Genomic DNA, 24,011 nt, shown 5'->3' with positions numbered 1-24,011 from the left:
GCGTGAGACGTAGTTTGCTTAACTCTTCTTGCTGGAATGTTCTGATTCAACTGAAGTGATAGTTCCTTTTTCAGCAAAATGTGTTATGTGTATCAAGCAGAAACAAATTAATCACTGGTAGGATAGTGGTTATTTTAATGGGAAGGTAGAACCATAGGGTTAAATATGCTCAGGCAGGGGAGGGAGTGATCTTGTCATTCTGCATAGAACATTCAATCCCTGATCTACTGGTCACTAGCACTACAGGGAAGATTTTTCCAGAACCTAAATTGTCTCCTTTATTTATCTTGTAGGAACCTAATACAAAAAGTCTGAGCTGTCTGAAACAGCTCTCAAGCATTACTATGGATAGCCACATAAATTGCATTGTTTCCTGTTACATTCTTCCAATAAACAATAAACTAAATCAGCATGACCAACTTGCATTTATTATCAAGATTACATAACACATCTGTTTCTTTCATGTTCAGCCTGATACCATTAGCACCATGCTTACTGTAGATGTTCTAATGACATCAAATTTTGCAAGGACAACTAAGCAAGGTTCAAAGTTTCTGCATGAATGAACACCTACAATTTTTCACCCATAAAAGGAATCTACTATATCAGCTTTTCAGCTGTGGAATTAGTATTTTACTGAGGAACAAAGGCAATGCAGACAAGCAAATGCAATACTGAAACAAGAGAGAGAACCAGGAGCTTTGAATCATCTTCTCAGCTCAGTTGCTGACCTGTTCACTGTAAGATTTCTGGCCACTCATTGCTGCTCTCCCTTCCCTTCTTTCCCAGTCACTAGAGGATGTCCAGTTGTAGGGATACTCAGTAAGTGTTTGTGTAGTGCCTACATGTTGGGAGTCCAGTTTATTTGGGGTCTCTAGACCCTATATGTAACCAAAAGAAAAAATAATTCTTTCATCTGTCTGTTTCACAACTCAAGTATTAACTCAAATACTGCACAATCTTGCTTTTTTTTTTTTTTTTTGCTCAGCTCTGATAGCTCATAATCTAAATCATAATTTCTGAGCTATATAACTTTTTTCATTAAAGGCAGAAAGAAAACTGTATCACCACCCTCTGTGATTGCAGAACTTCCTGAATGTAATCATCTCCAGTAATTAGATCTAAAGACAGAACACTTGGGAATGTGCAATTCATGAAACTTTCAATATACCACAAATTGTAATTTCTCCAGTTTTTTTAAACTATGATATTATCAAACATATATGAATTAATTTAAAAGCATTTAATTCAAAAAATGGAAAACAAAATAACCCATTGCCGATTCCGTACTTTATCAGAATCATTTGTTAAGGGATAATTCTGTAACAAAGTACAGAAAGTTTATGAAAGGAAAGCAGAAAGGTTGAACACCAGAATTAGCAACATTTTCTTATAGACTGATGCCTTTAATTCAGTTAGCTCCAGTGTTCATGAGCATGTAAGCTCTGATTGTAAAATGGGTATTAAAGCAGGTGCTGTCTCATCCAGAGCTGTTGGTGTGCAGTAAGGGACGAGGTCACAGCACATCTTCAGGGACAGCCAGTACAATGCTGCTATTCTCTACCAAGCCACCTATTTTTGTGAAGCTACAAGGACTCAGTTGCTTTGCCAAGCTTGGTTGACCCTGGCCAACAGGTTCAAAAGTAAAGAGGGCAACAGAATAAGATGAGGATGCATTATTTATACCTACTACGTGTCATTGCAAAAAATTTCATTTGCTACAAACTGCAAGGTAACAATAAAACAAAGGAAGGGCAAAGAGTAGAAAAAGTTTGAAGATATATTCTTGGAAATATCTCACTAAAACTTCTCTACCTAGGCGTGTATATTCAGTGAGTTTTGGAGGCATGACTGCTCTCTGAGTCTGAAAACTGTTGTATTACAGGATCAGCTGTTTGGTGGTTACAGTCTAATTCTATTAACATGGAGAGGCATGCAGGGTTTTTCACACATTACTATGAATCCCTTAATTTTTTAATATCTGATTTCGTAATATTCATTTATTGAATGAGCATGAAAAGGAAAAAAGAAGAAAAACTTCCATTGTAATACCAAGCATGTTTGATGATACAAAAGCTGTGTAAGACACTGCTCCTTTATTTTTAAGGGCTTGTCTTCGGAGACAAGATTATAATTCCCAAATATACATTAGGTAGCCTTACTCTACACAAATAATGTCAACATGAGTGTTGGAATGAGAAAAATATCTCTTTAAAATGCTTACTTCAGATGCAAGCATACATACCCATCATTCTAAAAAGTGAGCAAATGACTGTGGGGCTGAGCCACCTGCTGGGTTAAACCACAACAAACTTAACCTGTTTGAATAAGAACAAATTCTAAACAGTACAACTCCTGACAAAGAAGTTTTAAGGAAAGTTAAAAATATTACTTAGCATTGGTTAAACTTACAGTGCTAAATAAGTCTATACAGCAGCAGCCTTTATTTTTTCTTCATCTTAAAACTTGTGATAGTCAGTTCTTCTATTGAAGAAACTTACTGTAAAAACAAATGTATCTAGAGCAACTTAACAAATAAAGCAAGAAGGTAGTTATAAATAGTATAGGAAAACATTAACACCAATCTGTATTTTCAGCTGAAATTCATTTTCCATCTGAACAGTTCTAAACACAAGCTTTAGAAATACTTTGTTCCATTTTCTAACACAATGACAGTGCAAAAACTAAAAAGGTTAGTGCTGCATCCCTTTGGTTTGCAGAAAGGAAGACAAAGGCATACTACTAAATATATGTTTCTGAAAAAGACAGTGTATTTAAATATTCCGTGCAAGACCACATACGTGCAAACATGCTTAGTTACCTCTTTTCAAGCAAAAAGGCAAAAATGTCTAATAAGATTGTGAACATGATTAAAATCCTATTTCCCTTGGGCTACTAATACTGGGGTGAAAATAGGTGCATCAAAATCCGTTTATATACCCATTCTTGCATCCTGTAATTAAAAGCACTTTGAATACACGATTACCTTTGCTCAGAATGAGCCCATATGCACAGGTTTCTCCTTGTTGACTATGTTTCTCCTTCTCTCTCCAAAAGTTTCACTGCACAATTATTATTTACCTATTGCAACTAAAATGGAAGTAATCCTTCTCTGAAGTTTACATTGGGAAATCCTCAAGTACAGTTCTGCAACAAGCATATAAAAATAGAAAAGATTTAAAGTGGCAGAACTTGTACACATTTTGTACATACTTGTACACAGGATGCCCCATCCCTGAAGATGCCCAAGGCCAGGTTGAATGCAGCCCTGGGCAGCCTGAACTGGTGGGGGGCAGCCCTGCCCACAGCACGGGGTTGGGGCTGGGTGGGCTTTGAGGCCCCTTCCAAACGTTCTGTGATTCTGTGTCCAAGAAAAGGTAGCATATATTTCCATTTTTCTTTAATGGGAATTAATGTCCATAAAGGGAACTGTTGCTGAGTTGGAATATATGCACTAGTCTCCTCAGAGCTTAAAGGGGTAGAAGGGCAGAGAAAGTGATCTCACTATAGAAAGAGAGCTTTTCTCTTCATGATATTACTTGAGGTATGCATCGTTTAAAACAAAACCAGACTTCATTCCTACCTTTTGGAATAAGCCTCTTTACGTTTAATTAAGGACGCAGGTATTTTATTTCTATTATACTTGGAATATGCTTAAGTTAATAGACAAAACATAAGCCAAAGGCAGGTTTCTTAGAACGTTTCAGTAGCAGCAAAAATCATCTTTAAAAGATGTTTCATAAACTTATGACTTCTAAAGCTTACAGTTCCCTCTGGTCTATGGAGATTTTTTCTATTAGAAGTAAAAATAATAAGAAAAAATATGCATTTCCAAGCCTGCAAAAATGTGATTTATTGAAGTGTAAGGAGAGTGCTTGCATGGAAGAGCCTGAACTCTAAATGACAAAGGGATTTTTAAGTTTTGTATTCTTGCATGTTAAGCAGAAAAAAAAAATGTTGCAACAGATCACTATCAGTGATAAAATGAATAATTTAAAAACCATTAATGAAGACAGACAATTGTAAGTGCAGTTTGTGTAGTATGTCTTCAGTAACTACTTACAAGTCAGCTGGAGACATCAGAGCAAAGAAGAAGGGAAGAACTGGAGCAGTGTGTGCTCAGTAGCCTTTGACAGCTGGAATGAAGAAAATAGAAGAAATAAAAATGAAAAGATGAAAGCTAACCTAGTTAAAAATAGTCATGGAAGCTTGCTTTTTGTTTTCGTTGTTGTTGTTGTTTTTGTTTTTTGTTTTTTGTTTTTTGTTTTCATAATGTGCTGTTTAAACTGCTTGTTTATAATTCAGCCTCTCAAATATACATGAATTGTTGGAGCAATACGTACCTTGGCTTTGTCTCCTTTAGTTTCCAGACTGACTGCTATTTGGAGGCCTCATTTCAAACAACTGGACTAATGCTATTCCATAAATTGCTACCTTTCTAAAGCTGTGATGTGAACCTGCCTGAACAACTGCCACTTTAGCACCACAATAAAAAATGCCTTTCATATAACAACACTCTTCCTTTCAGGGGGAATAATGAAACAAAGTAAAATAAAAAGGAATGATCATCTGTTTGCAGCTAGCAGATCTGGTGGTACACAGAGCTGAAAGAGTTGCTCTTCAGGTATGTTTTCTGCCCCATAAACTCAGAAGTGGTGCACACAGAGCATACACCTCCTGCTGCACCAATCACCCTGAGCACACCTTGTATTCACAAGTAACCACAATACCAAAGCCCACCTGAATTTTGCACGGGGTTTCGTGAATACAGAAACTTCTCAGGTTCACAGAGATGCTTCTTCTTTTCTCTCCTATCTTCTCACTGAAGACAGAAGACACTGGGGAAAATCCTCAATATGTTTGCAGATGGTATCAAGTTGGGAGGACGTGTCAATCAGCTTGAGGGTAGGTAGACCCTGCAGAGGGATCTAGATAGGCTAGATAGCTGGGCTGAGGCCAGTTTCAACAAGATCAAGTGCCAGATCCTGCACTTTGGTCACAACAACGCCAGGCAACACTACAGACTTGGAGCTGCCGGTGCTGGTCAGTAACTATGAGCTAGCAGTGTGCCCAGGTGGCCAACAAGGCCAGCAGCATCCTGGCTCATATCAGAAATAATACAGTCAGCAAGACCAGGGAGGTAATTGTCCCTCTATACTCAGTACTGGTGTGGCCGCACTTCAAGTACTATTTTCATTTTGGGGTTTGTTTCCTGACTAACAGTCAGCAATCTCCAGCACGAATGTCATTCTCTCAAGCCTGGTCTAATGGAGATGGCCATCACACTAGTTTGACTTGAGTCATTCTCTGCCAACCCTTTCAGCTGCTGAAGCCTTTGGTTTAACACCAACTGGTTCCTAGCTGAATTAAGCTAAATTAGCACTGGCTTTTTAAAAAGAAGCGTGCCTAGTGCAAAGTTCCCAGATAAACACGACACAGCAGAAGGGAAAGTATCTTGAAGGGAGATGTAGAATTCAGTTCTCACAGAGATGCAGTTGGTCCTTGCTAGTGGGAGAGCAGAATGGGGAAACCTGGACATGTGCTTCTTATGCCAGATCCATTCTTGAATAAACAGAAGGGCTTCAGTTTCCAGCTTTCTATGTTACACGAAGAGTTTCAAATTTACATTTGAAAAAGTGGCCTTGAAATAAGATTGTCATGTTTCTCTCTTTTAGCTCAGGATACACATTGAAAACACCCAACATTTCTTCCGTATCTGATAGCAAACCATTTGGATTATAATATTTTGCAATTTTACTTTGTGACACTAATGAAGTAGTCAGGAAGCGTCCTACTGTCAGGTACCATCCATCACTTGATATACGTATGAATCTGAATGCACAGAGGCTTAAGTCCAATGAGAAATCCTTCAGATAAAGAATGAGGCTATTTACCTCCCACTTTGTCATGAAGGCTCAGATCAGAAAGCTCTGAGACTTCACCTTTCTTTTTATATAGCACTATCTTGACCCTCCAGCCCAGTCTGATTCATGTGACGTGTAGATAGACCTGGGAGAAGCACAGGTGTCTAATACAGTCCTGAGGGCTGAAGGTCCTCTCAGCCTTTGTACCAGAGCTTCACCTGTGAACATGTAAGAGCCATAAACTTGCTTCTCTCTGCCTCACCTTCCTGAGACCTCCACTGCCTTCTGCCTTGCTGTATCCAGAACTAATTGCTGCTTGGAAGCACTTGTAAATGTAAGCTGATACACTTCAAATGCAAAGTTCAAGCTGTTCCCCTAGAATCAGTGGTATTGTATAGTGGTTACTGGTTACTCAACCCACCTCAGGGTTTAACTGCACAGAATTAACATTTTAGAAAAAGCAAAGATTCAATTCTTTATTCAGAGGTAATTAGAGGATAACTTTTAATCACAGAATCATAGAATCATGGAATCATAGAATGGCCTGGGTTGAAAAGGACCACAATGTTCATCTAGTTTCAATCACTGCAGGGTCTCCAACCACCACACCAGGCTGTCCACGGCCACATCCAGCCTGGCCATGAATGCTTCCAGGGATGAGGCATCCACAACTTCCTTGGGCAACCTGTTCCAGTGCATCACCACCCTCCGAGTGAAAAACTTCCTCCTAATATCTAACCTAAACCTCCCCTGTCTCAGTTTAAAACCATTCCCCCTTGTCCTATCACTGTCCAGCCTTGTAAACAGTCATTCCCCCTCCTGTTTATATGCTCCCTTCAAGTACTGGAAGGCCACAATGAGGTCTCCATGGAGCCTTCTCTTCTGCAAGCTAAACAAGCCCAGTTCCCTCAACCTTTCCTCATAGGAGAGGTGCTCCGGCCCTCTGATCTTCTTAGTGGCCCTCCTCTGGACCTGCTCCAAGAGCTCCACATCCTTCCTGCACTGGGGGCCCAGGCCTGGGTGCAGTGGAGCCTCACAAAAGCCGAGCAGAGGGGGACAATCACTTTCCTCTCTCTGCTGGTCACCCCTTTTTTAATGCATCCCAGAACACAGCTGGCCTTCTGGGCTGCAAGCTCACACTGCTGGCTCCTGTCCAGCTTCTTGTCCACCAGGACCTCCCAAGTCCTTCTCCACAGGGCTGCTCTCAAGGAGATCTTCCTCCAGCTTGTATGAATCATCAAGAAGTACTTCAAGTCAAATAATGAGAAAGGCCTAGCTTAGCTCTATGAGATGTAGCCTAGAATCTGTATGGCATCTGGTGCTTCATTTTACTTGTGTAACCATTTGGCTGCTTTTCTTCCAAATGTTAACCTTGAATTTTTAAGTTTCAGAAAATGAAACCCTTATTTGGCTCATTATGAGAGATGTAAGATGGTGTTAACAAATCATTCTGTAAGCCAAGCCAGGCTCATGGACGTTCATTGTGAGAACCCAGCAGACAAGCTGCACCTGCATCCTGCCCTGGAGAAGTATAAGTGCCTGAGCTTTCAGAAGTAACAGGCACTCAGGAAGGTACTTAGCACTGAAACATTAATATCCAGCCAATCTCCATTGCTCTCCTGAGCACCCATACTGCAACGCTACCATTTTAATGACAACACTTCTGAAAACTTCACCTAGCCTAGAACTGTGAAGTGCTTTGAGTAATGCGGCCCAGCTTGCTGGGCACAGCAAGCTGCTGGAGATCCATTGCAGCACTCAGGCTAGTGCAGCCGGGACTGCACTGGGACATCTGCAAGGCAAAACTCACTGCAGATTATCCTGGGATAGCATCTAATGCAGGTTAGCATTAAACAAAAAAGCAAACGTGTAAGTAAACTTACTGGGCTCCCAGCCCCTGCTCAGTTGCAGATGGAAAACACCACATGCAAAGATCTCGCTTGGGCTTTTCTTCTGCGCTTCTGTCCCACCACTCTGACTACCTGCGCTTCAGCTATCACTGCTAAAGTGACCCGCTCGGCCCACTTTCTGTGTAACAGAGAAAACCGACAAGGTATTTCAGCACAGAAACACCTGTCAGCCATCCGAAAGAGCAAATACGTTTTCCAACTCGCGTACCACACCCCGGATCGCTGCTAAGTGGGGCTAAGGAGGGCGCTAACCAAAGCGGAGCCGATCGATGCAGACAGCCTTGGCCAGGCTGACCCCGCCGGCCCCTCCGCCACCCCCGGTTCCCTCCGGCTTCGCACCGCGTCCGACGCCCTCATCCCGGCGAAGTTCCCCCACCGCCACCCGCGCTCCTCCCTTCCGCTGCGGGGCCCGGAGCGGGTCGTCGTACCCCGGTTCCCTTCGCCATGTGAGGGAGCGGGGGCCGCGGAGGAGCCCGCCCCTGGGGGCGGTGGGGCCGGCTGGGCGGCTGTGCGTTGGATTTGGCGGAGGGACGGCGGGCGGGGTGGGTGGGCAGCCCGCAGCCCCGCCGTGGCAGCCCCGAGCCGCCGGCGGGGCTGAGCCCGGCTCCGCGCAGGTAGGGGGGCGCCGGGCCGAGCCCCGCCGGGAAGTTCGGGGCTGCGGGAGGAGCGGGCGCGGTGCCCCGCGGTGCCGCCGCCCCCGCCGGGCCGGGCCGCCGGTGAGGGCCGGGGAGGCGGGCGGTGCGGCGGCTTTTAAATGGCTTTGAGGAGCCGTACCTCGGAGGTGGGGTTGCGCCGGGAGCTGGAGCGTCTCGGCTCGCCGCGGCCGGAGCAGCGTACGTATATGTGTGTGTGTTCGGGGTGTGATGCGCGGTGTGCTGGGGACGGAGCCCGGAGCGCTGTCGGTGCCGCGGGAACTCCTCCGGGCTCCGCCGTGCCTTTAAAACACGGGAAGGAAGAGATGCTGTGTGTCTGTTTGGGGAGTTCGGGAGGGATGTAGTTTGGCTCGGGGCGCTTCGATGCGATGGTATGCATTTAAAAACCAACCAGCACTTCAGGCTGAGTAAGAGGTTCATGAAAAACACCGTGCATGCAGATGAGCGGGACGCAGCCGGCTCCGCGCTGCTCCACGCCGGGCAGCGCTGTCACTCAGCCCCGGCCCCAAGACTGCAGCCGCGGGAGACCCTGATCCCGGGACGGGGGTCGGCGTGCGAGGCTCTGGCGGAGGTCAGCTCCGGAGCGGGGGGAGGAGGAGGAGGAGGAGGAGGAAGAGGAGGAGGAGGGATGGCCGCGGCAGCAGGCTGTGCTCTGCCCGGTGCGTGCGGTTCGCACGGTGCTCGAGGTGTCGTTGCGTCGGGGTGGGGGAGAGGTGCCCGGGCTGAAGTGTTCTAACCGCTCTTTTCCTAGGGGCTGCGGATCCGCCGCGCACTTCCCTCCGATGTGAGCGCAGTGTCCCCTGTGGGATGCAGTAGGTGATGCCCAGCTCTACTGCAATGGCAATTGGAGCTCTCTCCAGCTCTCTCCTGGTAACCTGCTGCCTCATGGTTGCCCTCTGTAGCTCCACCATCCCCCTGCAGAAGCTGGCCAGGGCACAGGACAAGCAGGAGATCAAGGCCAGCCAGGAGAAGAGGGACCACGCGTCGGCGAGGGACAGCCAGGCCGGCGCGGGGAAAGTGGGCGAGATCGGCCGCAGCGGGAGGGAGGAGGGCGGCAGGGACTGGAAGAGCAAAGGCAGCAGGAACTACTCCAACAAGGAGTCGTGGACCAAGCAGAAGCAGGCTTGGAGCAGCCAGGGGACGGGCGGGAAGTCTGCCAGCGTGCCGGTCCAGGAGCAGCGGGACATGGCGGCCGAGGCGCCTCGTCTAGCCGAGGCCTCGTCGCTGCCGGCGGCAGTGGCCAGCGCTACCCCGGAGCCCCTGGAGGAGTACGCCTACCCGGACTACCGCGGGAAGGGCTGTGTGGATGAGAGCGGCTTCGTCTACGCCATCGGGGAGAAGTTCGCGCCAGGCCCCTCAGCCTGCCCCTGCCTGTGCACGGAGGAGGGCCCGCTGTGCATGCAGCCCGAGTGCCCCAGGCTCCACCCTCGGTGCGTGCATGTGGACACCACGCAGTGCTGCCCGCAGTGCAAGGAGAGGAAGAACTACTGCGAGTTTCGGGGGAAGACCTACCAGACCCTCGAGGAGTTCATGGTAAGGGCTGAGCAGAAGGGCTTTTGCAGGGCCTCGGCCGCTTGGAGCCGCACGGGGAGTTTGGAGGCTGCTCTGGGTCTCCCCTCCCCTTTTCATTTCTGCCTTAGCACTGCTTCTGCGGTGCTATGAAATATTCCCCTCAAACATGACCTTTCTTGTGCTGCGATACTGTAATAATTTTAAATGAGGGGGCTGGTCTCTATTAATTCCTTTGGTATTTACAGTAAAAAATGCTACTTGAAAGGATGCTGCTTGGCAGCAAGGTGGATTTGAAGAGGATTTCCAGCACTGCGTTTGTTCTCTTGTTTTACCGTTCCCTGTGACACTTGTGCCGTGCAGGGACCAGGCAGGGGTTGCGGGTTGACTCCCATTCCCGGCAGTCAGGCAGTGATGTTACCTTTTTTTAACTCTGCCTAATCTGAGCGGAAAAGGTTGTGCAATGCTTTCAGAGAACAAGGATGGGCCTGCCTTTTAATGAGAGCAGGGGTTACTGTCTGGTTTAAGGTTACATTGAAACAAAGGACTTGAAAAGCTGTGTTTAGAGAGAGCTTTTCAGAGCAGAGCCTTTTAAACACTGCTGTCCAAGGTCATTATCATTGAAAATGTATGTTGTTTACTGCAGTGCACTGAAAAGTTTTGAAGTTTCCTGGTTGCTTATCTTGCCCTTTTCACATGTTATAGTGGCTGAGCTCTGCAGGCAGGCTGTAAGGACTTGCTTGGGAATGGCTGCAGGTGAGGATCTGGTTCAGCACCTTTGTGGGAATACACGGCTTTGGCTTGAGTGGGCTGAGGGCTCTTTGGAGCCCTGTCAGCTTGAGCCTTTCATAGGTAGAGGAAGATAAATTACATTTGTGAAAGATGTAAATAAGTTTCCCCCTCTGCTCTCTGTGGTGCCTGTGTGCTCTTAGAAGCTTATTTCTATTTATGTCTTCACATTTCACATGCAGAGTATTTGTTGTTTTCAAAGCATGGCAGAAGAAATTGTGCATCCTCTCAAAGATGGCATTCAGCTCTGGGGCAGTGGTTTCCCTTTAAGAGGAAGACCACTGTAGTAGTGGCAGGTTGGTGACACTTCAGAGATAGGTCGTAAGATTCCTTCTTTTTCAGTGAAGTTAATTCTGAACGGCAGACAGAGCAGTGATGCTTTTGCACGTGCTCTGTGCAGGTCTCCATATGGAGGTTTAAAAGGCTTCTCCTCATTGTTAGCCCAACTTCTAACAAGTTGCTTTTCTCTGTATATAGTGGTGTCCTGTTACTGGCTGTAAAGCAAATCTGAAGTACCTTGTTCAGTGTATGCTGGGAGAGTATAGCCTTAGGACTTCCGTTATACTTGAGCATGGATGGCAGCTTTGGTAAAAAGGGAACACAAAGAGTGCCATTTACAAAAATGTTAGTGTAGGCTTTGGCTTCCAAATTCTTTTTAACCCTGTTCAGCCTTTATATAGTTGAACTGATGCCCTCCTGCAATGAAATAGTATGTCCCTTACTGCTTTGTATTTGTCGGCTTTAGAAAGGAGGGAGAATGGGTGCCTGTTCCAGATGTGCAAGGAAAGTTACCAGCACAGCACAGCAGGGGGTTTGCAACTGCTTCGTTTTGACACGTCAGGACATTGCTTTTTTGTCAGGCTCCCACACTGGTTCCAATAATACAGGCACAAAACTGTAAACACAATCATCAGCCCATGCAGCCGCAATTAGCTGCAATGCCTGGCAAAGGAGAGCACAGATGTGGTCAGATTGCTGCTTGGTGGAAACAACTGCAAATGCAAACCATCACACACAAAGGCTTTTTCTACAAGTTTAAAGCTGGCTGTCTTACAGAGCTTTCTTATATGCCACCTCTTGATGAAGGTCAGGGAAGGAATTATAAATGGATAGAAGTCTGATTTTATTCTGTCTTCACCTTTGTTTTCTGTTTATTGCCACTCATCAGACATTATTGAAGGAAGAAAAACGTGACTTAACTTTTAAGGGAAGTTACCTACACAAATTCTTACATGCAGATGTGTATATATATACATGCAGGTTTAGGAGTCTGCTTATATAAAATTTGTATATAATTCAACACAGCAAAACATCTCCTTGAAAAGAGCCGGTACTAACTCAGAAGCTGAGTTTGCCAGGGAAGGAAGATTTGATGCTTTTCTTCTTTGATTGACAGGCAAACCCACAGGCTCTGTGTGCGTATGTGTGTATGTGTACACCTGTGTTTTTCTGCTTTTCAAAAAGGATAGGAATATCAATACAAAATCACAAGGATGAGGTTTCCTGAAGCTGTTTTCATCAGCACTGCTCTGCTCTCCTGGGGGTATCGTGATGCTGTATGGCAGAGGCATCGTTGCAGGATCCGTACAAGTGAAACTGGAGCAAAAGCCTCAGCACTGCTGGTGAAATGCAACTAGGGTAAAATTCAGCACTGGAGCTAGAGATTGCTGAGCACGTACTCCATGAGATGTTTTTCAGTCTTACAGTAACATTTGGAAATGCAGGCTGACATATAAAGTAATAGCCTTACAGGGACCATAAATAATCTTCAGAAGTGCATTATTCAATGGGAAAGATATACATTGTTGGAAGTTGTTGCTTTATGGGTTATGGGTTTTGTTTTGAATGTCTGTGCCACCAAAAAAAAATGTGTGTTTGTTTCTTTTTTGTTTTGTTTTTGTTTTGTTTTGTTTTTGATGGTGGGTGAATACTTTGGAAATCCAGAAGTCAACAAACCCAAACAAATTTTGAAACATCTGTGACACTGTGAAGTGATAGAGAAATAAAAGCAAGGCTGGTACATTGTTGTAGGTGAATGCAACAGTACATTTAATTCTTGTCAACCTAATTCTGTTCATGTTCTCCTAAGTTGTGTGAAAGAAAATAGTTATTCAAATTCCACCAGAATAGCAAATCACTTTGGGATTATGATTTATTTTTTTTTTAAGCTTAGATTTTCTCAAAGAGCAAATGTGGATTGCATGTAATCTATAATATTTTATTTGGCATGTGGGAAGGGAAAAGATAAAGCTCAGCTTACTCTGTATCAGAACTTTAATGAGTGTCAATGAGTTCTCACTTCTTAATTGCAACAGTTTAAGTTGTAAGTTGCTTGATAAACCTACTACTCTCACTAATGTTCAGTTTTCTTCATGCTCTGCTAGTGGGAAGTCTACCTGTTTACGCAATCATGTGTTTGTATTTTTTTCCTGCATCTGCAACTTGATAGCAAAATGTTTACACATCTGCTCATAAACTTCCCTGTAAACAGTTCTAAAGAAGTTTTTATTTTTGCCATCTGTACTCCATTTTCTACAGGTTTTACAGCTGCCTGGTGAATACTTCAGCCTTCTGTGCTTCTTGTTGTCTTTACCCAGTTTTTGCATAGACAGATTCTACTGCTGCTGTGGAGTTAATAACTTCATCTGCAGACCAGAGAGTCATGGCATTGTTAGTCTTCAGAGAGAGACTGCTAGGTCATGTCGTCTCCAGTCCAGCCTGGTTCTGTCAAATGTGCTAAGTGTGAGTTCTGCAAGACTGGTGGTTTCCCAGATGAACAAGTAGGCTGCTCATTGCATTGGCTGTCATTAGTGACTGTGCTGCAGGGAATGTTCTTATGTTACAGGAATAGAGGAGAGGAAATGAAGGACCAAAAATTTCTTTTCATTCTGATTTATTTAACTTCTGTTGTAATACACTATCTTATTGTCTCTCTCTCTAATGATGATTATGTTTCCAAGTATTCAGCTGCCATTAAGATAAGAAATTGTTTTTCTATAGTTCCTGTTACATCATGATAATATATAAAAAGCAGTGCTCTACCATTTAGTCCAAGGATGAATAGATAAAGGTGGACACTAACACTGTTTTAGCAGCTACTGTGGTTCACTTACATGCTTGAAAAGAGGTTTGTGAGCACAAACGTATGCGGAACCTCCTTGATGCCAGTCCCCTTCCTCACCAAAGTGGGCTAAGCTTGTATGTGTGGTCCTACTGACTTTGGTAAACACTCTGAGGTATAAAAATTAGCGTTGTAAAAGTGGGAGGGAAAGCAGCAGTGTCAAACAAAACAGGATTTGTGAGCATTGGAATCTGATCTCTGGTTCTGACACATACCTGGAGTAGGAGAACACCATGTGTGGCTGATGGCTTTGCCACACTTTTCCCATGGCTATGGTCCCATGGGCATGTTCCTATGGAATCTATGTTCCTGGGTAAGTAGAAGATGGAACCTTTGGACTAAGGAGTGGCAGGGAGTCACAAACTGCTGTTTGTACAGTTGACTGAGACAGAGACATCAGAGGAGTGTTTATCCAACCCAGTAAGGGAAAAGTTGAACAAAACTGGGCCTAACAGTTGGCGGTGCTTACTTATAAAGATGGAGAAAGACTTTTTACCAGACCCCATAGTGGCTAAAAAGAAAGGGCAACAGCTTTCAACTACAAAAGAGTGGGTTTAGATTGGGCTTCATGATCTTGGAGGTCTTTTCCAACCTTGATGATTCTATGATTAGATACTGGGAAGAAATTCTTCCAAATGAGGGTAGTGAGGCAATGGCACAGCTGTCCAGAGAAGCTGTGTGTGCTCCATCTCTAAAGTCACCCAAGACCAGGTTCGATGGGGACCTGGGCAGCCTGAGCTGGTGGGTGGCAGCCCTGCCCATGGCAGGGGAGTGGGGCTGGGTGAGCTTTAAGGTCCCTTCCAGCCCAAATTGTTCTGGGATTCTGTATGCATTCTCCTGAAACAATCCATCATTACCAAACAGGAAGAGTGTTCCTGACTGCAGTGTAACATGAGCAATAGTGTACTGATTCATGAACAATGTGGCCCTTAACTGAACGCGCTGTACAAGAGGAAAGGGCATCATTCCAAATTATCATTACTAGACAAAGATTCGATCAGTTTTGTTTGTCGTTTTGCAGTATTATCAATTTTTTACTTACTGGTTTGTTGCTGTAGAAGTTTTAGACTTATGCATGTCTAAAAAAATGTTGAAGCCTATTGAAAGCTATAGATTTGCCTTATTGAGCCATATCCTTGGAACTGAGTTCTAGTAGCACTGGTCAAATAGGATTTCTAAATTTCTTTTTATCATAATTTAGTAAGCATTTCTTTCTGCACCTAAGTCCAGAGGGAAGACTATTTACTAATGACTTGCAGGGGCTCATTTTTGCTTACATTCAAACTTTCACATGAAATTCAAGTGACTGTCTGAAATAGCTGACTCTGAGCACTAGATCAGAAATCTCCTCATCTGCTGACGTTCCAACTCTGCAAGTGAACATGGCAGTCTTTGAACAATTACAAGACGAAGTTTCCATTTGAAAGCCCGCAATAAAAGTCTGCAGCAGTGGGCTGTCAGCCTCCATGTAGCATTTTATAAATGCATGATGCATATTTTTGTCCTGAGTGGAGTGCAAAGCAAAGGGAAATCGGGAAACAAGTAGCTAGCAAAGGAAGTCTGAAATAAATAATAGTAATAAAAGCAGAAAGCAACACAGCAAGAGACCCTATTTAGGCATTCTAAGTAGAGGGGATGGTGTTAAAAAATACACAAGTGCATAAAGAAATGACAGTCCTGGCAGGTGGGAAGAGAAGTAGCAAAGCATGGATGAGCATTTAGTTAGAGATGATGCTGTGCAAGCATCAACGTATTTGAACTCAGGAAGTGAGAAAGATGTGAACAGGACAAGCAAGCCAAGAATGGAGTTCAGGAAAAAAGAAATATGATAGAAATACGCTTCAGAAAGAGGGAGAAGATACCAGAAGATCTGCAAGTTAGAGATCTCGCATGATTCTCCATAACAAAAACTATATTTTTTAGTTTTGAGGTTACTCTGCTCATGTTGGAGAAATGCAGAAGATGGTTGTTCTGCATCAGCTGGAATCTGGAATGGGAAAGACTCCAAGCAAAACCAGCCTCGTCAAAGTGTTGACCTTAAGTAAACCTGGAATGTGAACAGATGATGGATTTAGAGGATCACTGTTACTAACATGCAGCCAGATTTTCATCCTGCGCTTTGAGCACAGATAGCAGTGTGGGGCTTTTTTGAGAATAGTGATGCAATTTAATGTACAATTTCTTTTTCTTTGGTGCCCTTCCTTCCCTCTACCTCCAGCTCTTCTAGGAGTACATGGACATTAGAGATGCCATGTGCAGCACCTTGTGGGAAAGAGAACAACTGGAGTTATACATCTGACAAACATAGACTTTTTAAAGTCCATACCTTTCCTAAAGGGATCCTTGATTCCATTTTGTTAGAAATTAATTTAATTGAAGTAGGTCATTTAAGTAGTTATCTCCTGGAGCTTCTATTCTGCAGAATTCTTCAAAACCAGTTACGTTTCAGTAGGTAAAAAAGGATGACCCTATTTCTTTATTTTTTGGCTTCACCTCTTTCTTTGAGTTGCATTTTCTTTTCAGAAAGTTTCACATATTACAAAAGAGTAGTTAACATCTGGGAAATATCTGAGTTCACAGGACGTTTTTCCCTACTTCACAATGAGAATGATCATTTTCAGTGAAGTTGCATTCAGTGAAATGCAACTTCCTGCCACCAAAAGGTTTCAAACCTGGAAAAAATGCAATGAAGATTTCCATTAAAAGGAGTTTCATGTTTAATTTAGCAAAAATTCTCCTTTATTTTTAATGTAGTATTTTTTTGCTAAATTATTTTTTGAACATCTAATAAAATTAAGCAAAATTTAAACTGAATTAGGAACCTAATATGCAGGAATTTCACTAAAAATGTAGGAATATTTTTACTTTATTTGTGTTAAAATCTAAGAAGTTGTTGTTCCTGAGATCCCTTTAGCAATTCCATTTGGCACAGGTTCACAGCAGAGCTTGCAACTCATTTTGCTGCAGTCCTGTAATTTTGCAGGAGCCCAGCCTTGCCCTCTGCTTTATTCAGACCATAAAAAGCATTTGTTTTAAAGGAAGAGGAATAAGAGATAAAGGAAAGAAGAAGTGAAAGGATTAAAAGATGAGTGGATTTGTGTTTCAGGTTTCTCCATGTGAGAAGTGCCGCTGTGAAGCCAATGGTGAAGTGCTGTGCACTGTGTCAGCTTGTCCCCAGACCGAGTGCGTGGATCCTGTCTATGAGCCTGATCAGTGCTGTCCTATCTGCAAAAATGGTAAGTGGCTGCTGCAGAACTAAAAGGGGGTTTCTCTCAGGGGGATCCAAGTGGCTCAGTTCCCTTTTTGCAGAATAATTTCCATTGCTTCCTCTTTCTCCAAAGAGAGATGGAGAAAGATTGTGTAGGACTGGTGCCTTCCCGGTGTGAAGAGTCCAGTCTCCCACTGACTGAGGTGGACTCAAATATGACCTATCAGTATTTTTGTTACCCAGGAGACTTAACTTAGAGTGTTAATGCCATTTATTAATGTGGTCTCTGGATAGAAACTGTAAATAAACTTATTGTAGATATGGTTTATGTATAGCCACACTAAAATGCGTGCAGGCTCTTCATGTTATTCACCTTTCAGTTTGAGAAGAAAAGTTACTTTTTTTTTCCCCTTCTTATTTCCCCTTTCACAGATTCTTCTCCCTCCCCCCCCTTTTTTTTTTTCCTGAGGCAAATCAAATGTACTTTATTGAGCTCATTTAATTTTATAACTAAATGAATTAAACTCCCAAATTTAATTGAATATTTTTTGTAACTAAATTAGACAGAAAGCCTCTCTACTCCCAGCAAGGGCTTGCATTAGATCAAAGTCTTGGTCTATTTAGAAGAAAAAATTACATGACACACTGGCTCATCACTTATAAAGAAGAAATGATAATATATTAATAGAAATGAATACTGCAAAATCTCACATTAAATTATATTTTAAATGAAAAAAAACATTTGAAAATATTCAGGTAATTTGCAGTCATATATTATTTCTCTAGAATACCTTGGTTCCACTGCATTAGCTAAAACAAACTGATTAAATTTGTGAAAAACCTAGGGAAGGAGACAGTGTGCAGCATGTGCTTTTCAGAAATTCAACCGTAGATGATAAGGGATAGTTAATTGCATTGCAGGAGTTTCATTTGTATGGACATAGAAGTAATTGCTTCCCATCCCTTAATTGGTTGTTACAATCCTGAAGGAATTTGTTCCCATCGGTACAGCTTAAGTGTACTCTGCTTTTGGAGATGAGGACAGGTATTTCATGAGGCACCAAGGACTAAGAGACTGTTGGCAGGGGTAAGGTCTGTTCTCAGTGCCAGGGGCAGAGTTGAAAGCACAGCGTGTTAAGTCTGCATGGTCTTTCCCTCTGACTGTCTCCAGAGGTGCTTGCACTGTTCAGAGCTCCAAGTATTTTTGTGCCAGTACGTGTTCTCTCACACTTGTGGTGGTGGCCATCTCCATTTGCATTTGAATTAAGCTGGTGTGACAATGTGGGGTTTGGCTTAACTGGTTCCAAAGATCCCCTGATGCATTTCCCAGAAAGAAGGCCCTTTTCAAAAACCATGTGTAAACATGGCTTAGTTACCACGACTGCCTACTCTTTAAGCACAAAAGCTGGATTACTTGAGTTCTGCCTGCAAGCAGAGAATGTTCATGCCCTCAGCTTCTGAATCCCCAAATTAATTGCATATTCCTTCTGTATACCCAGAAGCTGGCATCACTGACCCAGTTTCAAACCAAGGTGACCAGAGCTGACTGTTTCCAGTGAGCTGTCCTGTCACTTCTGTGCATGTCAGAGAACCGAGAGTGGTTTTCCTTGTTAGCTTTTAGACAAGAAAATAAAGCCATTAACAATAACAGCAAAAACAAGATGTTTCAAAAGAAGCTTGACTTTTCTGGTTCAACACACAGCTTTGGTATATTATTGTAAAGAAATTCCTGAGGAATCCTTTCAATTTAAGGAGCTGATTTAGAAAATATCAGGCAGTTTGCTTTCAGAGTTTATTGTAAAGCATGGAATGCGTGTAGTTTGCAAGGAACTGAATGTCTTTAATTAGATTGGAGCAAAAACCTACTGAGCAGGAAAACCTAGCTGCCTCATCCGTCATTTTCAAGCCTATTGGAACAAATGCGCTGTGAATGTGAGTCAGGGGAAACAATCACAGCACGGTGCTGCAGGGCTGATTGCAGCAGAGATGACATCAACAACATCATGTTAGTAACCCAAAGGAGCTCAAGAGATGTATATCTTGCTCAGCCACGTAGCCCGTGTGGTGGGAAAGGTGGAACCTGCCTTTCTAGAGAGGCATGGAGAGTGTGCAAGTGAGATGACTGCTTTCATACTCAGCATCCTACTGTAGATAGAACAAGAAGAGGTAGAAGGTGAAGTTTGGGTTCTGTGTATTGAATAAAATTTGTGCACTATAAATGAACAAAATCCTATTCAGATATGCCTCCCATTCCTGGCACTTTATACCATACAATGCTTTCCCAGTCTCCCTGACCTGGTGGTGAACCAACAGGTTTGGAGCTAGACAGTTGCATCCATCACTAATAGGAACTCACAAAAATGCCTGAATATGATTTGTGGAGGAAATTCAGGGGAAGCTAGTCATGATTAGAAATGAGTGAATTCAGTCACCTGGCAGATATGGGACAATGTACGTTCTCTCCTGTAGGAAGGAGAGAGTGACTTCTTTGACTTCTTTAACCCGATTCCACAGAAGTGCCGGCAACTCTTCAATGAAGGAGGGATAGGCTGTTGTGCAGTTTCATGTTTATTTTCAACCAAAGAAATGAATGGAAAACTTGCAGAGCCAAAAACCACCTTACATACAGAATCTCATAATCTTCTGTATCACATTCTGTCTGTCAAGAAAGAGCCCAGATACCTTCAAAGTTGAAGATGTCACTTTCTTCTTTGTGACGGGGACAGTTTGTACTTCAAAGAAGCGTCTGTTCAGAAAAGTAGCTTATGGGAGGGATGAAAGGTACGCTTCACTGATAAAATCTTTGGTTAGGGGGAATTTGCCTCCTTTTATATCTTGAGGCACTATAAGAAGGGAGACGCTTTGTGTTTATCACATCTATATACCCAGTAAGTATGCAAAGTACGGACAGAAGGGAATGGAAGAGAGGCTTTCTTCATGTGGAGGTTGAGCTTCAGGTAACCAACTGCAGCAATAGGAAAAAAAAACCAACACAAACTTAAATTGCATTTCAGAGAGCTGTACTGGGTAACAAGTGCCCTACCCTGTTCTTCTTCCTCCTTTGTGGTGCTGGCAGTGCGATTGCTTCTGTAAAGGCAGACCCTTTTTTACATTAATACCAATATGCTCAGAATCAGGCACAAACGTTTCAACAGCTCATCAGGAGTGAAGAATGAAGATAATAAGCATAGCACTCTCTCTTCATTAGAAAAAGGCTGGGTATTTGTTGCCAGTGATTTATTTGGGTGGTGGGGGAATGGCTAATACCAAAAGTAAATTATCTTCCTAAATTGAATTGCCTTGCTTGTCTGCTCCACTTCTGCTCTCTGTTTGAGCCCTGGTAGCTGTGCACAGCTGAATTGAGCCTGCTGTGTGGGAGCTACGGAAGGGCTAGGCAACACCAAGGGTCCAGGCAGAGCCTGAAAAGGAGTTGCTAAAAAAAAACCCAAAAAACAAAAAACCCACAAACAAACAAACAAAAAACCTCAAACCATTTTGTTCCAAGGTCCACAGCAGTTTTTTGTTTTGTTATATGGTTGAAAGATGACCCCAGACAGAAAGAAGCTTGTCCAGGTGCCTCCTTAGCACTTACCTGTTTGTGCTTGGTGATGTTTCAGAGGCTTAGGTAGGCTTCTGAATGACATGTGGGAAGCTCAGTTTGTGTGAAGCACTCTCAGAGGTACAACATGGCTTTGTCTCAGTTTGGGACCCAGATCTATTTAAAAATGGTGGAAAATGTGTGAGCTGTGGCCTGGAGACCCATCCCACCATAGCAAGGCCAAGGGAACTTTGTCCAGGCAGAGATGGGGACAGTCTATCGTGGCAGTGGGGTGTTTGTTCTTCCTGCAGCCCCAGCCTTATTCAAGCACCATGGAGAATCTGACCTGTAAAATTTAATATCCTTCTACAATATGCTTAAATAAAATATTATATCCCCCTCAACTGTATATGGCTTGGTCTCGGTAGCAAAGAAAGTGTTGTAATGCTGTCCTGGTAGGTGCCAAGGCAGGACTATTGTAAACATCAAGAGTTGAACTGCTGAAACTTAAACAAATAGTACCTTTGATTCTTCTCTCTTTTATCTATTTTTGTTTTAAAGACTCTTTTCAGTGATGTCTTGGCAAGTAATTTATATAAAGCAGAGAAGATGCAGAAGTTTAAAAGTCTGAGAGTGATTCTTAGTCCCCCTTAAGAGAGGTCAGGTGGTCATGCTGATCTTCTGGATGTAATTATAGGATTACAAAGTAACTGTAAAATCTAGTTGCTAAGATTGAAACAATACATCATTTTATTAAAAAAGGAATTTTCATTAAAAAATAACCTATTAAATGAGAAATCCTTACACTCTAATCCCTTTTATGTCCGTGCTGTACGCACCAGTGTTTTGCTCCCTTCTGCTGAGTTCAGCTCAGGCCTTTATGTGGATTGGATAGTTTTTATTTTGTGTTTCTGTGATCTTCAGTCACTTAGCAAAAACTTCTGCAGAAACTTTGTGCTTTAATTGGCTGTGTTTCACAAAATGATTTATAATATGGGACTGTTAACCAGAAAATATTAATGTTTCAGTGGGAAAAACACCATTAAAGTTTCATGAACAGCTGCATGTGATTAAAGTTGCCTAGTGAATATGCAGGTAGGTGAAAAACTGTAGCAGAAAATTTGGCAGCTGTTTATGGAAAATAAAGAAATATCAGACTTGTTCCTTTATGGTTGCTTGGAGTGTTTAGAGTGGCTTCAAATCTAGTAGGTGAAGTCAGTAATTTAGTAATAGTAATTTTTATTGCTTCTGTATCTTCTGTTAATGAAATTGCGAGGAAGATCAGTCTAAGTCATCTTGTTTCAAGAGATTCCTTTAACACTGTCTAATATCTCTCTCTGCTTCTAACTTTTTTCCTCTTTACTTTGGAAGGTTGATGGCTACACAAGCCGCATGTGGTTTCAGTGCAGAAATCCCAGGATTTTGCTGTTGGGTCATTCTTTTTTTCTTTTGGATCAGACCTGTAATGTGCGTGGATTACCACTGCAAAGTGATGAGGTGGTGGAACAGGCTGCCCAGGGAGGTGGGGGTGTCACTGTCCCTGGAGGCTTTCAAGAAAGATGTAGTAGATGAGCACTGAAGGACATGGGTTAGTGGGCATGGTGGTCATGGGTTGATGGCTGGACTGGATGATCTTACTGGTCTTTTCTATCCTTGATGATTCTATGATTCTATGCATGTACATGCAATGAGATCCACTGTTGACTTTGTTATTTCCACATTGAGCTAGCAATTATAAAAAAAAATTATAGTTGCAGATGCTGTTACTGCCCCAAAGTGTATTTCTTCAATATGTATGTTACACTGGTCTGCAAAGCATTTGGTTTATTTAACGATAGACAGTTATAGAGGATGAGAAGGATCTGTCTGAAGACATGGCAAAATTATCCAGTTATACCGAGCCTTAATCTGTTAATGGGACATTATTTATTGCATAGAAATCTCTATATGTATTGCATAAAAGTACCATATATATACTCTTCTTTGTTGTTTTTATCACTAAGAAGTCAAAAAGCTTTCAGATGGGAGTTCTGCTGTTGACAGGCAACAATAACTGTGCTTGAGTATATAGCATACTGTCATTTTGCTCAGACATGTGAGGGAAATCAGAAGTTATACTAATGTTTAAAGTAGTACTTATATACTAAGGCAGTAGGATGCAGCATAGCCTATTAAAACATTAAGGCAGTGTATCCTATAGGCTTTCCAGAACTCATTCTGCAATATTTTCTCATTACAGACTGCTGCGGTGAGCTTGAGCAGCTTTTCTTCAGCAGCCAGTTTTTCTCTCTTCAGTCGATACTGCAAGCTTAGCTGCTGTATTACTGCTGTATTCTGTCCTGTCAGTCATCCATGACAGCTGCTGGCAGGGACTGCCTTTTACTGTGGGTTAAACAAGTTGGTGAGGAAGTGTGCAATAGGGCTGAGTGGAAGGGAGAGTCCTAGGGGAATGAGCTGCGCATTCCTCCTTGTGCAGTCAGGACCCTGCTTCACTGTGTCACAGCTCCTTCAGAGGTATTTAGCTTCAGCTCCAGGAGCAGAAAGATGAGAATACTCCTTTTGTCAATACAAGGAACAAGCAAACAAACAAAAAAATAATCACAAAAAAAGCACCTGAAATTCTTGGGGCTGTGGGGGAATAACTTTTATGATAACTGTATGGGAATTACTGAGTCATGGCCTGAACCTCTGATTGATCACCTGAGGTGAGCCATGAGTCAGCCAGAGGATCACAGGTGAAGGCAATTCACCTGTGCTCCTAGACCTATTTAAGAGCTGGCTACCAGTGGGGAAGGATCTTGTCTGGAGATCCCTCCTTCTGGTGTTTTGTGGTGAGCCCAACTAAGCGTAAGCCTTCCATTTATTCTCTTTTGTTATCGTAATCTACTTTGCCTAACTCTCTTGTTTATTTTGTGATTGTAACATCTTAATATCCATTGATTATACAACAACTTACATGTATTAAAAAAAAAAAAAATACATACTTCATACTGCTCTTCATGATTCTGTTACGCATCTACCATCCTGGATATGTTTCAAACAGAACAGTGCCTTCATGGTAATATCCACCAAGGTACTGCAGTAAACAGCACCCTATCGCTTGATCTGTTGTGTCTGACAGCTTCTCTTTCACGTGGAGGCACGCTGGGGGATTTCTTGTTTTTCAGTGAAATGAGTATCCTGTTTTCTCTCAAAATGAACTCATCGGCTACTTTTGTTTTTTTTTTTTAAAACAGCCTTTCATATAAGAATTGTTTGAGTTCATGTTACAGTTTAATTTGCACGTACATATGGAATTCGGAAAGATGTTAAAATTAAGATATCCTGGAGTTTGCACTGTGCCCCACACACTGCATCCAGTGCTCTTTCTTTGCTGTTCAGAGAAATTTCTGAAAATTAGTGCTTAGAGAAGAGAAGTT

The 24,011-nt window shown here is 42.8% G+C and overlaps 1 protein-coding gene across 1 annotated transcript in view; it reads left to right on the top strand.

Moving 5' to 3' along the window:
- The first annotated feature begins 9,246 nt into the window (after window positions 1-9,246).
- Window positions 9,247-24,011, top strand: part of VWC2 (von Willebrand factor C domain containing 2) — a 49,115-nt gene continuing 34,350 nt past the window's right edge. The window contains exons 1-2 of the mRNA XM_042808739.1: window positions 9,247-9,960; window positions 16,953-17,082. Coding sequence (XP_042664673.1) covers window positions 9,247-9,960; window positions 16,953-17,082 — 844 coding nt within the window. The remainder of the gene's footprint in view (window positions 9,961-16,952; window positions 17,083-24,011) is intronic.

This window comes from Centrocercus urophasianus, unplaced genomic scaffold (assembly GCF_019232065.1).
Source record: "Centrocercus urophasianus isolate 14NV4802_14NV808 unplaced genomic scaffold, USGS_Curo_1.0 seq_11, whole genome shotgun sequence".
Lineage (NCBI taxonomy): Eukaryota > Metazoa > Chordata > Aves > Galliformes > Phasianidae > Centrocercus > Centrocercus urophasianus.
The sequence above is the reverse complement of the archived record's forward strand: the minus strand, read 5'-3'. Positions and strand labels throughout refer to the sequence as shown.